Source organism: Anopheles coluzzii, chromosome 2 (assembly GCF_943734685.1).
Source record: "Anopheles coluzzii chromosome 2, AcolN3, whole genome shotgun sequence".
Lineage (NCBI taxonomy): Eukaryota > Metazoa > Arthropoda > Insecta > Diptera > Culicidae > Anopheles > Anopheles coluzzii.
The window spans coordinates 57695897-57712411 of NC_064670.1; the positions used below are offsets into that span (position 1 = coordinate 57695897).

At 44.3% G+C, this 16515-nt stretch overlaps 1 protein-coding gene across 3 annotated transcripts; it reads right to left on the minus strand.

Moving 5' to 3' along the window:
• Positions 1 to 72: 72 nt before the first annotated feature.
• LOC125906926 (uncharacterized) lies at positions 73 to 10459 on the minus strand. 3 transcript variants are annotated; one of them, XM_049608027.1, is made up of 5 exons: positions 10311 to 10459; positions 5676 to 5766; positions 4181 to 5610; positions 914 to 4105; positions 73 to 838 (listed from the first exon to the last, which is right to left on the minus strand). In XM_049608027.1, exon 4 carries the CDS (start codon positions 4063 to 4065, stop codon positions 3148 to 3150), a length of 918 nt encoding a protein of 305 aa, XP_049463984.1. In that variant the 5' UTR covers positions 4066 to 4105; positions 4181 to 5610; positions 5676 to 5766; positions 10311 to 10459; the 3' UTR covers positions 73 to 838; positions 914 to 3147. The 3 variants fall into 3 exon arrangements, with proteins under 3 accessions (XP_049463984.1, XP_049463986.1, XP_049463985.1); XM_049608029.1 differs by lacking the exon at positions 10311 to 10459 and adding an exon at positions 7116 to 7440; XM_049608028.1 differs by lacking the exon at positions 10311 to 10459 and adding an exon at positions 5873 to 6129.
• Between the last annotated feature and the right edge of the window lie 6056 nt (positions 10460 to 16515).

Below are 16515 nucleotides of genomic sequence, written 5' to 3' on the forward strand. Positions count from 1 at the left end.
TATATATATATATATATATATATATATATATATATATATATATATATATATATATATATATATCTTCTTCTTTGGCTCAACAACCGATGTCGGTCAAGGCCTGCCTGTACCCACTTGTGGGTTTTGGCTATCAGAGACTAATTGATTCCCCCCCATAGCAGGATAGTCAGTCCTACGTATAGCGGCGCGGTCTATTTGAGGATTGAACCCATGACGGGCATGTTGTTAAGTCGTACGAGTTGACGACTGTACTACGAGACCGGCTCAACACACACACACACACATCTCCTCCATCCCATGGTGTTTTTCACAAGGTGATTCCGTAGGAGAACGCGAACGCAAAAACACACACACAAAGCCACGCACGCACGCAGGCAAGCACACAAACACACACCCCACTCCTCCCCCCCCCACCCCCCTCGTGTTTTCGCAAGGTGATTCCGTAGGAGATCACGAAACAGCAAAAAAACACACACACAACCACGCAAGCACACATACACACACACAGACACATACACCTACCCCTCCCCCTCTCTTGGTGTTTTTCGCAAGGTGATCCCGTAGGATCTCGTTAAGCGAAGCGGCAAAAACACACACAGCCACGCACGCAGGCATGCACACACATACAAAGACAAAGACGCGCGCGTGCACGCACGCACGAACGCACGAGGGAGCGTAAATGAAGAACGTATAGAACCTACGTTGCCGGTCTCCCCCTCCCGTGTTCTCGTTCTCCGACAAGGCTGAGGTGTGCACGTTTGTGCGTGTACCTTTGCCGTCCCTCCTCTCCTTCCTCATCCGTTGACCGTTCGTTGTAAGCTGGAGGATGAGTTCAGCGCTGTTGAAGAAATGAAAGTTAAGAATAAGATTACTCACTCTTTTTTGGTATGCTTTGTGTGTTATCATAACTTACCTTATTGCAAACAAAATCCGGAATGAAGCTCTTCGTTTAGAATATTCCGCATTCGATCACATCCTCGGCGATGCTCGACGCCATCAGTGGATAAAAGCCGAAAAAAAAACAAAGAAAAGCATCAGTCACCATCAGCATCATCTTACTCTCACACTTCTACATCGGTTGATGATTCTTACCTTTTCAAATTCACCAAAACAAACAGCGATGGAACCAAATCCAGAACACCAAAATCACACACGATTTCTGGAGCAAACCGACACATCCTCCCCCTCCAATTGTTTGCCACAGACTGACGTGTGTGTGAGCAGCAATGTTCTTGAAGCGGTGAGCAACGGTAAAGCACACACAAGAAGAAGCGAGACGGCTATACGAGTAGCGACTTACGCCGCCGCGCAGACAGCGCGCGTCATAATTTTATGCGCGAAAATCTTAAAATTCAAGTTATTCATGACAAATTGAATCGACATTTTCATACTCTGACGAACTTTTACGAAAGATATGTCAAAACTTCATGTAGTGCAATTAAATTTAGTGCAATATCATTAGCAGAACATAACATTTTGATATTTGTTTGTAAATTCAGATCCTAAGAGCTACTACTTTTTTGAACAATAAGTGTAGAAACACAAATTTTGTCTGAGTCCAGAACAGCAACAGGGAAGATGTCGTACCCTGAGTGTGGAGATGTTTGTGTGTATGTGGTGAACGTTGACGCGACAGGCGTGCTTTAGGATACAACCCCGGTACCAAAATCCATGCGACTTTTTGCTAACGGATTGATTAAATGGCGCCCGATTAGACGATCCGATAGAAGCACTTTTCAGGCTTAACGGATTGAGCGAGATACACCGTCGCGGCGACACGATACATGTTGCATACATGTGTACTACATTTTAAGAGCCCCCCTCTTGGCAGAAATCGCCTGTACACTCTGCCTCTCGCTACCCCCGCTCTACACTTGCGAGCAATCATGCGACACACTCGCACACTTCCATACGTCTCCACCCCTGAACGCTCCCATCGTTGAGGTGTTAAGCAAAAATCGGCTCTGAGCTTGAGAGACACACTTGCACTCCACCAACCCCCCATGACCGATTGCTCCCGTCATTGCGATGATGGGTTATTGTTACATCTGTGTGTGAGATCCTCGCTCTCACTCCGCCATGCCTTACCAACCTACTTCATGCCGCAATGCTTCCACATTTGCGGTGTTGGTAAAATTTTCAATTTGATGAGAGAGCGAAAGAAACTATGGGCGAATCATAGTTCTATTTGTCAAAACAGAAATAAAACAGATAAGCATAATTTAATGATATTTAATACAACACACAATAATTTACAACTAGTTTAAGAGTAATAATGATTCTTTAAATGTGTGTTGTGTTTTATATCTTTTTTTCCTGGCAATTGAAAGTTGTACATAAAACTATTCTAAAAATTTGGACAAGTATTGAAGCTGTCCCATAGTGATAAAAGTTGTTTTCTTCATCTGCGGTTCGCCTCCCTCGTTTGACAGATATCAGTGTTGACAAAAATTGGCTTGGTTTGGTTCGGTGAAATTCTGGAGTGATTTATGCTGTTTAACTAATATTATTTCAATAAAGTACAGTTTAATTTGCTTGTGCTTACCGAGCATATAAGTGCAGTTAACCAATATTTATTTAATTGACTTATAGTGTCAGTGTGCGCAAGCGTAAAGGCGTTAAATTGATTTAAATTAGCAGGTAAGTTGTTTAAAGTGTGATGATTGCTGCTGTTTTTTTTTCTTTTTGAGTTTATAAACTGTATATTGTTATAGGATCCAGATATCCAGTTCGTAACGGCTCGAAGCAACGGGCAATTGTGGATCAGAAAGGAGGAAAGAAAGGGTGAGAGGGGAGAATAGTGAGCGAAAGCACTCACAGCCGGTGAGTGCGTAGCTTAAATGCATAGCGGTAGCTTAAACGATCAAGCCTCTCGTGAGCGGGCACTCAGCGTGGCTTAAACTTTTGAATGCCAATAAGCTTTGTTTAAGCTACGAGTTTAAGCCTACATGTCGCGCGATTTCTGTCAGAAGGGCCCCCTCCCTTTCTTTCGGATTGCAATGAGTTCAGACACACTTAAAACTTCGTTTAACATATTTCATATTCGTTTTTTATTTTTCACTTTCTTTTCTGAAGTACATTCTTTCATACACACATCCTCCCCCAGGTATTTTTCGAAGAAACTAAAAAAAAAACTAACGCACACAACTAGATCCGCGAGAGAGTGCGAATCGGCAAAGAAAAAAAAAACATACACACACACACACACACACACCTCCTCCTCCTCCCCTTGGTGTTTTTCGCAAAGTGATCCCGTAGAACGTGAACGCAAAAACACACACACAAAGCACGCAGGCAAGCACACACACACCTCACTCCTCCCCCCCCCCCCACGTGTTTTCGCAAGGTGATTCCGTAGGAGATCGCCAAACAGCAAAAGCACACATACACACACATACACAGCCACGCACGCATGCAAGCACACATACACACACATACACAGCCATGCACGCATGCAAGCACACATACACACACATACACAGCCATGCACGCATGCAAGCACACATACACACACATACACAGCCACGCACGCATGCAAGCACACATACACACACATACACAGCCATGCACGCATGCAAGCACACATACACACACATACACAGCCACGCACGCATGCAAGCACACATACACACACATACACAGCCATGCACGCATGCAAGCACACATACACACACATACACAGCCACGCACGCATGCAAGCACACATACACACACATACACAGCCATGCACGCATGCAAGCACACATACACACACATACACAGCCACGCACGCATGCAAGCACACATACACACACATACACCTACCCCTCCCCCTTTCTTGGTGTTTTTTGCAAGGTGATCCCGTAGGTTCTCGTTATGCGAAGCGGCAAAAACACACACAGCCACGCAGGCATGCACACACATACACACACATAGACGCGCGCGTGCACGCACGCACGAACGTACGAGGGAGCGTAAAGGTTCTATACGTTGCCGGTCTCCCCCTCCCGTGTTCTCGTTCTCCGACAAGGCTGATGTGTGCACGTTTGTGCGTGTACCTTTGCCGTCCCTCCTCTCCTTCCTCATCCGTTGACCGTTCGTTGTAAGCTGGAGGATGAGTTCAGCGCTGTTGAAGAAATGAAAGTTAAGAATAAGATTACTCACTCTTTTTTGGTATGCTTTGTGTGTTATCATAACTTACCTTATTGCAAACAAAATCCGGAATGAAGCTCCTCGTTTAGAATATTCCGGATTCGATCACATCCTCGGCGATGCTCGACGCCATCAGTGGATGAAAGCAGGAAAAGAAACAAAGAAAAGCATCAGTCACCATCAGCATCATCTTACTCTCACACTTTTACATCGGTTGACGATTCTTACCTTTTCAAATTCACCAAAACAAACAGGCATGGAAACAAATCCAGAACACCAAAATCACGCACGATTTCTGGAGCAAACCGACACATCCTCCCCCTCCAATTGTTTGCCACAGACTGACGTGTGTGTGAGCAGCAATGTTCTTGAAGCGATGAGCAACGGTAAAGCACACACAAGAAGAAGCGAGACGGCTATACGAGAAGCGAATTACGCCGCCGCACACACACAGCGTGCGTCATAATTTTATGCGCGAAAATCTTGAAATTTAAGTTATTCATGACAAATTGTATCGACATTTTCATACTCTGATGAACTTTTACGAAAGATATGTCAAAACTTAATGTAGTGCAATTAAATTCAGTGCAATATCATTAACATAACATAATATTTTGATATTTGTTTGTAAATTCAGATCCTAGGAGCTACTACTTTTTTGAACAATAAGTGTAGAAACACAAATTTTTCCGTGTCCAGAACAGCAACAGAGAAGATGTCGTACCCTGAGTGTGGAGATGTGTGTGTGTATGTGGTGAACGTTGCCGCGACAAGCGTGCTGTAGGATACAATGCGTGTAGGAGGGGGTAAAATCGCTTGGCTCATTGAAAATACAGGCAAAGTTGGCGCGAAGCAAACGCAACACTGCGGATTGTATGGAAAATGTTGCGCGTTCAATCCGATTGCCATGCGATTGTCCTGGGGGAATGCGTGTAGGAGGGGGTAAAATCTCTTGGCTCATTAAAAATACAGGCAAAGTTGGCGCGAAGAAAACGCAAAACTGCGGATTGTATGGAAAATGTTGCGCGTTCAATCCGATTGCCATGCGATTGTCCTGGGGGGGGTAGTGTGAGACATCCCGTCAAACATTGCGAGGGTTGCGAATGACCCGCTTGGCAAAATGTCGCACGACGTGCATGCTTGAAATCGATGCTTGTTAACATTTTATTTCAAGCATCGTGAGTGTCCCAGCGTGAGCGCTGAGCGCACCTCCCCTCATTCTCAATGCCGCGTTTTTGGTTAATCCTCGCTCCCACCCTTTCTTTCCTTCACCTCAACGAACCCACCATTCCCGCGAGCGCAGACCGATCAAAACATTCCAGGAAATTCCGACAGTAAGTGTGCAGTTTTTTATTCACAGTACTGTTTGGCAAAATATAAATTCTTGATGGCGCGTACTGGCGATCAAATCGTTGGCTGCTTGCTCCACCGATAGCGCGTGCTGTTGGAAGAGAAACACTTGGTGTTTGATGAGTTTGCCTGAGGAATGAAAGATTAATCGAGCATTAGAATGGTGAACAAAACTAGTACTGTTTAAAACTTACCGATCAAGAAGATATTTAATGTTAAATGGCGACTCTTTATACCCGATCCATCTGCTTTGATCTGTTATCAGGAGCTTTGGCAATGAAATAGCTAGGTATGATGGAAAATAATAGAAGAATAAACAAACATTAAAAGCAGTACGATTGTTAGAACACAAACATCATTTGGAAGACTCTTCTTTTATGCATACACTTACCCGTAGATCAAGTAACAAAACAAACTGCATTTACGCCTGCGTTGACATCTTTCACGATTTACTTAACCACTTTTCTATAAACATTTTATAATTTTCACTGCATCTTCCGGCACCGATCCTTCCCAAATGAAATTTGCATTCGTTCTGGCAATGAGTTTCGAACGATCACAACACAGCGCGAGAGTGAAGAACACAAAGTAAATGGCACTATGTACAAGAGTTGATCATTTGGTCAAAATAGAGTATAATGGAATTCATTTTACTTCAAATGAATTTAATTTATTCTGATTTACATTTCAATTATTGTTATCTGCCTAGTTGTTAATGTTTAAAATTTTGATGAAGTGAAAACATCATTACCAGATCAATGAAACGATAAACGACGCATTTTGACCATATCGAATTATGATCATCTTTACACATAGTGTCATCTCTGGCGCTTCAGGGTCTCACGCTCAGAGCAAAAATTCTCGCAAATTCGCAACGGTGGGAGCGTTCAGCTGTGGAGGGCTGGAGGAGTGCGAGTGTGTGTCTCATGCACATAGCGAAATTTTGGTCAACACCTCGATGGTGGGAGCGTTTTTCCATGGGATGGGGTAGTGGAGTGCGAGTGTGTCGCATGATTCCTTTGAAACTAAGGCCAGGGGTAGCGAGAGGCATCAAAATGAGTTACTCTTTGCCAAGTGGGTTTCAAGCATCGTGAGTGTCCCAGCGTGAGCGCTGAGCGCACCTCCCCTCATTCTCAATGCCGCGTTTTTGGTTAATCCTCGCTCCCACCCTTTCTTTCCTTCACCTCAACGAACCCACCATTCCCGCGAGCGTAGACCGATCAAAAAATTCCAGGAAATTCCGACAGTAAGTGTGCAGTTTTTTATTCACAGTACTGTTTGGCAAAATATAAATTCTTGATGGCGCGTACTGGCAATCAAATCGATGGCGCGTGCTATTGGAAGAAAAACACTTGTTGTTTGATGCGTTTTCCTGAGGAATGAAAGATATATCTAGCATTAGAATGGTGAACATAACTAGGACTATTTAAAACTTACCGATCACGAAGATATTTGAAGTTAAACGGCGACTCTGTAAGCCCGATTCACCTTCTTTGATCGGTTATCAGGTGCTTTGGTAATGAAATAGCTAGGTGTGATGGCAAATAATAGAAGAATAAACAAACATTAAAAGCAATACGATTGTTAGAACACAAACATCATTTGGAAGACTCTTCTTTTATGCATACACTTACCCGTAGATCAAGTAACAAAACAAACTGCATTTATGCCTGTGTTGACATCTTTCACGATTTACTTAACCACTTTTCTATAAACATTTTATAATTTTTACTGCATCTTCCGGCACCGATCCTTCCCAAATGAAATTTGCATTCGTTCTGGCAATGAGTTTCGAACGATCACAACACAGCGCGAGAGTGAAGAACACAAAGTAAATGGCACTATGTACAAGTGTTGATCATTTGGTCAAAATAGAGTATAATGGTATTTATTTTACTTCAAATGAATTTAATTTATTCTGATTTACATTTCAATTATTGTTATCAGCCTAATTGTTAATGTTTAAAATTTTGATGAAGTGAAAACATCATTAAAAGATAAATGAAACGACAATAGACGTATTTTGACCGTATCGAATTATGATCGTCTTTACACATAGTGTCATCTCTTGCGCTTCAGGGTCTCACGCTAAGAGTAAAAATTCTCCCATTTTCGCAACGGTGGGAGCGATCGGCTATGGAGGGCTGGAAGAGTGCGAGTGTGTGTCTCATGCACACAGCGAAATTTTGGTCAACACCTCGATGGTGGGAGCGTTTTTCCATGGGATGGGGTAGTGGAGTGCGAGTGTGTCGCATGATTCCTTTGAAACTAAGGCCAGGGGTAGCGAGAGGCATCAAAATGAGTTACTCTTTGCCTAGCGGGCAGTAAAGCAAAGTAAAAAAAAACTACAAGAAAGGTTCGTCTATCCCCAAGGACGCAAAAACCGACGGCGGCCTTTGTAATCTGAGTTCTCTACAAAGCTCACCACGAAGGTCTCGTTTGCAGTCTTGTCGAGAGCTTCGCCACAGGCGCCCGAACCATCCGTCACGCACACATCTAAACGTTCTGGTCTCTTCAGCCGCTCACGTATACCAATGTGTTTGCTCCACCCCCTTTTTCGGATTGCTTATAGAAATGATGAGGCTATTTACATTTGCTTTATGTACACATTCGCATGCTGTTTATTGAATAATATCCCTCTCCCTTCCCACATGTGTTTTGGCATACTCCCGCTGTGTAGACGGCAGAACACTTACCCCCTTCCAAATTTACCGTTCTTCCTCCTCTTGTTCTTCCTTCCTCCTACTGCGCTCGGGGTACCATCCGTGCTGCGCGTGTTCAGCTGGCTTGAGTTTAGTGATGACGTCATGAACAGGAGCTGCGCGTGTTGAACCGGCTTCTGTTGAGTAATGACGTCCTCACCGGGGGCTCAATGAAGCAATAAGGAATGTATGTAGTATGTATTACTATGGAGAGTTTAGCGCAGAGGATTAGATCAAAACTTACTTTAATATTTTAATACTGGAAAACGTTTTCTTTCCGTCGCTCCTTTGAAGATTGTTGACGACGCCAACAGGTAGTCGTTGATAAATAGCGCACACATCTGTAACTTTTTAGACGCCAAGGGTTAGTTGAATGTAGCTGCACAAGCACACAGGAAGAAACTTACCTCAACAATTTGCTAGGATAAATTATTCCATAACTGAGGAAGAAGGAACACGACACAAAACGTAAATGAACAAAGTACGTCGCACAATAAATCGCACCTCACTCCAACACATCCTTCCACAGGGAAAGTTCTGGACAGACTGAGGATGCCTAACACCCGGATGAGCGCGATAGCAGAAAAATCATGGTGGATCGAGAGAGATGGGTAGACTCGGTCCAGCGATATCCGCTGGTAAATGCATGTGTGTGTGACGAACGAAACACTTCAAACCCCGCTTCCCCCGTATTTCATCCATAATTTTTCGTCACACGCACACACCTCTACATGGACGGCGGTTTGCCGTCCAAAATCTAGAGAGAGAAGACAGGGCCTCTCGCTTTGGCACACAGCAAAATCTCTCAACAACTTCGGCTCTGCTACTTGGGTGGGACAATACAAAAGGTCGTTTTACAGGGTTGCTCAAGCCAGTTCAACTTCGTAACACTATCTTTCGAACACGTTAAACGATTGTCAACATTGTACATACAATTTGAATCCGTAAACTCTTTTCGATTTGGTAACACTACACAGCAAATTTTCTCATCCTGCTTCAGTAAAGTTTTTTACTGAAACGGTTCAGTAATAGAATATTTTACTGATTTTCAGCATAAATGTCATTTTTTTACTGATTTTCAGTAAAACAATTTACTGAATGCATTTCAGTAATACACATATTACTGAAAATCAGTAAAATAAGTGTCAAATTAGTCGTTTCACTGGATATCAGTAAAACAAATTACTGAAAATGCAGCAATTCATTCTGTCAAATCGACCTGTCAGTCAGATCATCTAAACAAAACAATGCGGTAGCCACTTGTTCGTGATGTGCAAAAAGTTGATTTTGTAGGCGCTTACAGGCACCCTGGTGAAATTTCAGGTGATATTTCGGCTTACGGGATTTATTTCACACAATTGGCAGCCGTGTTGGTGTGTAAAATATTTGCTACAATCCACTGTGCTTGCTGAAATTGCGTGGTGTCTGTGAGCGCTTACTGAACCATCTACCCTTGCGGCGGCAAAATACAGTATAAAAACTGTATAAAACAACAGAAAACATGTATGAACATAAATTGAGGAACTGGGAATCTCTGCGCATCAATAAAAGCTCAATTTAAAAGAAATATTTCGTCATTTTTTAATCGCTACCAACTACTGAAAAATCAGTAATATGAGAATGACTTTACTGGGATTTCAGTAAACGAGCTGTCATTTAGGTGAGCACCGGACATTACTGAATGATTCAGTAAACATTCTTTTTACTGAAAGGATTACTGAAACTTCAGTTAAAAAAAATTCAGTAAAATTTTACTGAAGTTCAGTAAAAAAAGTTTTCTGTGTAGGTTTTGAACGCGTAAAATCCCAACTCGAATCTGGAAAATGTATGTTGGCTATCTTGTCACCCATTATACATTTTCCAGATGCAAGTTGGGATTTTACGCGTTCAGAACCTAGTGTTACCTAATCGAAAAAAGTTTACCGATTCGAATTGTATGTACGATGATGACAATCGTTTAACGTGTTCGAAAAATAGTGTTATGATGTTGAGCTGGTCAAGAGCTTTGGTAATGAAATAGCTAGGTGTGATGGAAAATAACAGAAGAATAAACAAACATTGAAAGCAGTACGATTGTTTGAACACAAACATCATTTGGAAGATTCTTCTTCTTATGCATGCACTTACCCGTAGATCATGTAACAAAACATACTGCATTTACGCCTGCGTTGACATCTTTCACGATTTACTTAACCACTTTTCTATTCACATTTAATAATTTTCGCATCTACCGGCACCAATCCTTCCCATATGAAATTTGCATTCGTTCTGGCGATGAGTTTCGAACGATCACCACACAGCGCGAGAGTGAAGAACACAAAGTGTTAGATGAAAGAATGCAGCCAGCTGCTCGCGTGCTCTCTCTGCAGTAAGCCGCTCTTACTGCAGTTGACGAGCCGTGAGCGCCTGAGAGCGATCGGTCGGGGTGGATCGTTCGGCTGCTGCGCGAAGAGCAGAGAACACTTCGCATCGGGGCAGCGCGGCGTACACAACTTAGCAATAAAGCATCCGTTAAGTTTATACCTGTATTTATGTTCGTGTGTGTATTGTCCATTGTCGCATATATCACTAACGGACGTAAAAGTGGCGACGAGGATAAAGTTTTATAATATACCGCTAGTTTGCGTGTTTATAACCCAATTTTAACGTGTGCATTTTATCTCGTGTGTCGATCGGGACCTTTTAACGTGTTCGTTTATTCGTATTGTGTGATCGCGTATCGTATGTGCGTGTGTTAAAATACCTTCACCGCGTCGGAAACGTCGAAGGATGGAGACGGACGAAGTGAACTCTGGTGACCTTTTTGGAGATGCCGATCAACGACGATTGTCGCAAGGCCGTGTTCCCGTTCCTGTCCAAGCCGCGCATCCAAGCGGCCTGCTGCAAGGAGTTTTCTCAACCCAGGAGCAGTATAGTGGACGCCGGGAAGGAACTGCATTCGCGCCGCCGCCATCGCTACCAGGTCCAGCGCCATCGTTTTTCACTCCAGCGCCATTGCAAGCGCCCGCGCCATCGCAGGCGCCCGCGCCATCGCAGGCGCCCGCGCCATCGCAGGCGCAACGTCTGGAGCAGCATGATGACCCGATGCTGAAAACGTTAAATTTGCTTCAACAGCAAATGGCCCAGCAACAGAAGATTCTGAATGAGTTTTTGCAGCAACGCCTTATAAGTCACGGCGCTGCAACAACCAGTTTTAGTCATGAACAAATAATTGATTCCTTGTCTCGAAATATTTCAGAGTTCCGGTTCGATACGGACACGGGAATCACGTTCAAAAACTGGTACTCACGCTACGTAGACTTGTTCCAGAAAGATGCTGCTAGGATCGACGATGCTGCGAAAGTCCGGTTATTGCTGCGGAAACTGGGAGCTGCCGAGCATGACCGTTATTTGAGTTTCATCCTGCCAAGCCGCCCGTCCGATTTTTCGCTCGAGCAAACGGTGGAAAAGCTGTCAACCCTCTACGACTACCAGGAATCGCTGCTGAGTAAGCGATTCAGATGCCTGCAGTTAGTGAAGAAGCGGAACGAAGTCCATCTAAGTTATGCCTGTCGAATCAACAAGGCGGCCGTTGAATTCGAGCTCGGCAAGCTCAACGAGGAGGACTTCAAGTGCTTGCTATTCGTCTGTGGTATGAAGGACGAGACTGATGCAGACATACGAACACGCTTGCTGGCAAAAATAGAGGACCATAGCATGACGTTGCAACAGCTAGCCGCCGAATGCAGTAGATTGGGAAATTTAAAAAAAGATAGTGCGATGATCGAGACACCGGGAAATGATCGAGTTATGGCAGTGAACCTGAAAACGCCCTACCCTCAGAAAAAGTTCCCAAATGCCTCAAAAGCGAATCCCAGCAAACCATGTTGGCTCTGCGGAGGTACACACTGGGTGCATGACTGCAGATATCAAGCACACCAGTGTACGATCTGTTCCAGAACGGGACACAAAGAGGGTTTCTGCAAAACAGCAAATCGCCAGAAGTATAATAAGCCGAAATATAAAAAGCAAGGCAAAACGCAGACCAGAGTAGTTACGGTGAACGTGCATAGTGTTCAGAAACGCCGCAGATATGTCACTATTGCAATGAATGGCACGCCCGTCCGTCTGCAGCTTGATACGGCATCTGACATCACAGTCATTGATCGTGAAGCTTGGAAAAAGATTGGCAGTCCGACATTATCACCACCAGCAGTGGTTGCACGATCAGCTTCTGGCACTAATTTGGCACTAGACGGGGAATTTGTATGCAAAGCCAGTGTAGGCAATCAGACCAAAGAAGCTACAATTACTGTTTCCCCGACACGTTTAATGCTTTTAGGTGCTGACCTCATCGATCTTTTTGCTCTTTGGTCTTTACCAATAGATAATTTCTGCTGCCAAGTACGAGGTACTAAATTCACGTCGCAAAGAACGTGGCAAGAACGTTTTCCTAAAGTATTCCAAGGAACCGGACTTTGTAAGAAAGGAAACGTCTCTTTTGCTATAAAAGAAAATAGTCGCCCTGTGTTTCGCCCTAAACGACCAGTGGCTTACGCCGTACAAGAAGCAGTAGACCGAGAGCTAGATCGACTTCAGGCCATAGGAGTAATAACTCCAGTGAAGTTTTCACAATGGGGAGCACCGGTCGTTGTAGTAAAAAAAGCAAATGGTGCCATTCGCATATGTGGAGATTACTCCACTGGCCTCAACGATGCGCTACAGCCAAATGATTACCCGTTGCCTTTACCGGATGACATATTTTCAAAGTTGGCTAATTCAATAATTTTCAGCAAGATAGACCTAACCGATGCTTTTCTGCAAGTGGAAGTCGAGCCGCAGTACCGCCCACTGCTTACAATAAATACGCATCGCGGGTTATATCATTATAACCGCCTTCCACCAGGAGTTAAGGTCGCTCCAGCTGCGTTCCAGATGATCATGGACAAAATGTTAGCCGGTCTAAATAACGTTTCTGGATACCTGGATGACATTATAGTCGGGGGCACTTCAGAAAAAGAGCACGACGAGATTTTAGCCAAAGTATTCCAACGCATTCAAGACTTTGGATTCACGATTCGTGTTGATAAATGCGCATTTAAAATGCAGCAAATAACATACCTCGGACACGTAATTGATCGTCGTGGACTAAGGCCTGATCCCGCAAAAATCCAGGTTATCAAAAATCTTGCTGAACCAACAGATGTCACCGGTGTTAGATCCTTTTTGGGTGCAATCAACTTCTACGGGAAGTTTATACCAGACATGAGAAAATTGAGGCATCCTTTGGATAATTTACTCAAGGCAAATACTCCATTTCATTGGTCGTCGGAATGTAAACGGGTTTTCACAGAGTTTAAGACGATTTTATCGTCAGACCTACAATTGGCTCACTACGAGCCGCAAGAAAAGATTGTGATCTCGGCGGACGCATAATCAATTGGCCTTGGGGCAACTATAAGCCATCTGTACCCTAATGGTCTCAGACGTGTAGTACAACACGCTTCTCGTGCCCTTACTGAGGCAGAACGTCGGTACAGCCAGATCGATCGAGAGGGACTAGCGATCATTTACGCAGTAAAAAAGTTCCACAAAATGATTTTTGGTAGGCATTTTACGCTTCAGACTGATCATCGACCTCTACTGCATATATTCGGATCGAAGAAAGGCATCCCAATATTTACTGCTAACCGTCTTCAGCGTTTCGCGCTTACTTTGCTGGCCTACGATTTTAACATTGAGTACGTGCGCACCGACGATTTCGGAAATGCTGATTTGCTCTCACGACTCATTAACACGCACACCAAGCCAGATGAAGACTGTGTTATAGCAAGCGTGAACTTGGAAGAAGACATTAAATCGGTGGCAATAAGCGCGCTTGATTCACTACCGCTGAACTTTGCTGATCTCGCCAGAGAAACAAAACGAGACCCACTTCTGAAAAAGGTGTCAGTTTACATCAGCGAAGGCTGGCCCAGAAACGCAGCGTTTACCGATGAGCTTGCTCGTTTTAATGCCAGGAAAGATGCACTAATAACCGTAGAGAATTGCATTCTTTTCGGTGAGAGGGTGGTAATCCCCAAAAAGCTGCAACAAAAATGTCTTCAGCAGGTGCATCAGGGCCATCCAGGAGTGCAGCGTATGAAAGCGTTAGCTAGGAGTTTCTTTTATTGGCCTACAATAGATGCTGACATCGAGGAATGGGTGAAGACATGTCACCCATGTCAAGCAGCTGCCAAATCACTCGCACATTCCTCTCCGGTACCATGGCCGAGGGCAGCAGGCCCATGGCAACGTTTACACGTCGATTTTGCGGGCCCACTAGACGGTGATTATTACTTAATTGTCGTAGATTTGTTTTCTAAATGGCCCGAAATAATCCGTACCAGTAACGTTACAGCGAAAGCTACTATAGCCATGTTACGCTCACTTTTCGCTCGTTTTGGAATCCCGAAAACGTTGGTATCGGACAACGGTAGGCAGTTCACCAGCGAGGAGTTCGGACTATTCTGCGACCGCAATGGCATCGAACACATCACAACGGCCCCCTACCATCCGCAATATAACGGGCAAGCTGAAAGATTTGTGGACACTTTCAAGCGAACAGTCAGAAAGATATCTGCGGATGGTACCTCACTACAAGAAGCGCTGGATACATTCCTACTAGTATATCGAAGTTCGCCAAACCCTTCGTTAGGAAATGCTAAGTCACCGGCGGATATCATGTTGGGAAGGCAAATGCGCACAACTTTAAACCTGCTCCGTCCACCAAGTCCTGAAACCATTAGTATGGAAAACGAACCGAAACCAAGCAGACAGTTCCAACCCAACGATCTAGTCTATTTTAAACGCTTCGCAGGTAACGGATGGAGATGGGTAGCTGGTACAATTGTTAAGCAAATAGGTCATGTCATGTATATGATTGGAACGGATGATCAGAAAATGTTTAGATCTCATATTAACCAGATACGCAAGCGCTACGAGAGGCATCATCACGTTCCGGCTTCGGTCACCCATCGTAAACTGCCGATAGATGTTTTGTTGGATACTTGGCAGCTAACACCGCAACCATCTACTGGCACGTCCCGCATACCACCACAGCCAGTCGACCCCGAGCATGTGGACATCTCTATGTCCCCTCATCAGCCGTCATCCGAGACCAACGGTCCTTATGTTCCCGCTACATCGCCAGCGACATACACACGCCCGGCGACACGACCTGTTCCATCGTGTGCTTCGGCCCAGGTGCCACGACGGTCTTCTAGAGTTAGAAAACCGCCCAGTCGGTTCGACGTGTACCGTCGGTTTTAAAAAGAGGGGGAGATGTTAGATGAAAGAATGCAGCCAGCTGCTCGCGTGCTCTCTATGCAGTAAGCCGCTCTTACTGCAGTTGACGAGCCGTGAGCGCCTGAGAGCGATCGGTCGGGGTGGATCGTTCGGCTGCTGCGCGAAGAGCAGAGAACACTTCGCATCGGGGCAGCGCGGCGTACACAACTTAGCAATAAAGCATCCGTTAAGTTTATACCTGTATTTATGTTCGTGTGTGTATTGTCCATTGTCGCATATATCACTAACGGACGTAAAACAAAGTAAATGGCACTATGTACAAGTGTTGATCATATGGACAAAATAGAGTATAATGGTATTTATTTTACTTCAAATGAATTGATTTTATTCTGATTTACATTTCAACTATTGTTATCAGCCTAGTTGTGAACGTTTAAAATTTTGATGAAGTGAAAACATCATTACCAGATAAATGAAACGACAATCCACGCATTTTGACCGTATCGAATTATGATCGTCTTTACACATAGTGTCATCTCTTGCGCATCAGGGTCTCACGCTCAGAGCAAAAATTCTCGCAACTTCGCAACGGTGGGAGCGATCGGCTATGGAGAGGTGGAGGAGTGCGTGAGTCTCATGCACACAGCGAAATTTTGGTCAACACCTCGATGGTGGGAACGTTTTTCCATGGGATGGGGTAGTGGAGTGCGAGTGTGTCGCATGATTCCTTTAAACTAAGGCCAGGGGTAGCGAGAGGCATCAAAATGAGTTACTCTTTGCCAAGCGGGATTATTCTGACTCTAAGCAACCAAAGTAGACCGGGAAGTAGAAGCCTACTTCATTTTCTATTTTTCTTACTACTTCGCAGCGTTTTGAATCGCTTGGGATATTTCAGCTAACACCAACACATCCATATCAAGCTCAGATAGTGAGAGGCTTAACTCGTCTAGTTTCGTGCGAAACCACGCAAACAATGAGACCCCAAATTTTGAGTGATTCAGGCCGAGGGGTACGAGGAAGCTTGAGGAAGCAAGGAGAAACGAGCTGCGATGAGAGTTCGCATTCT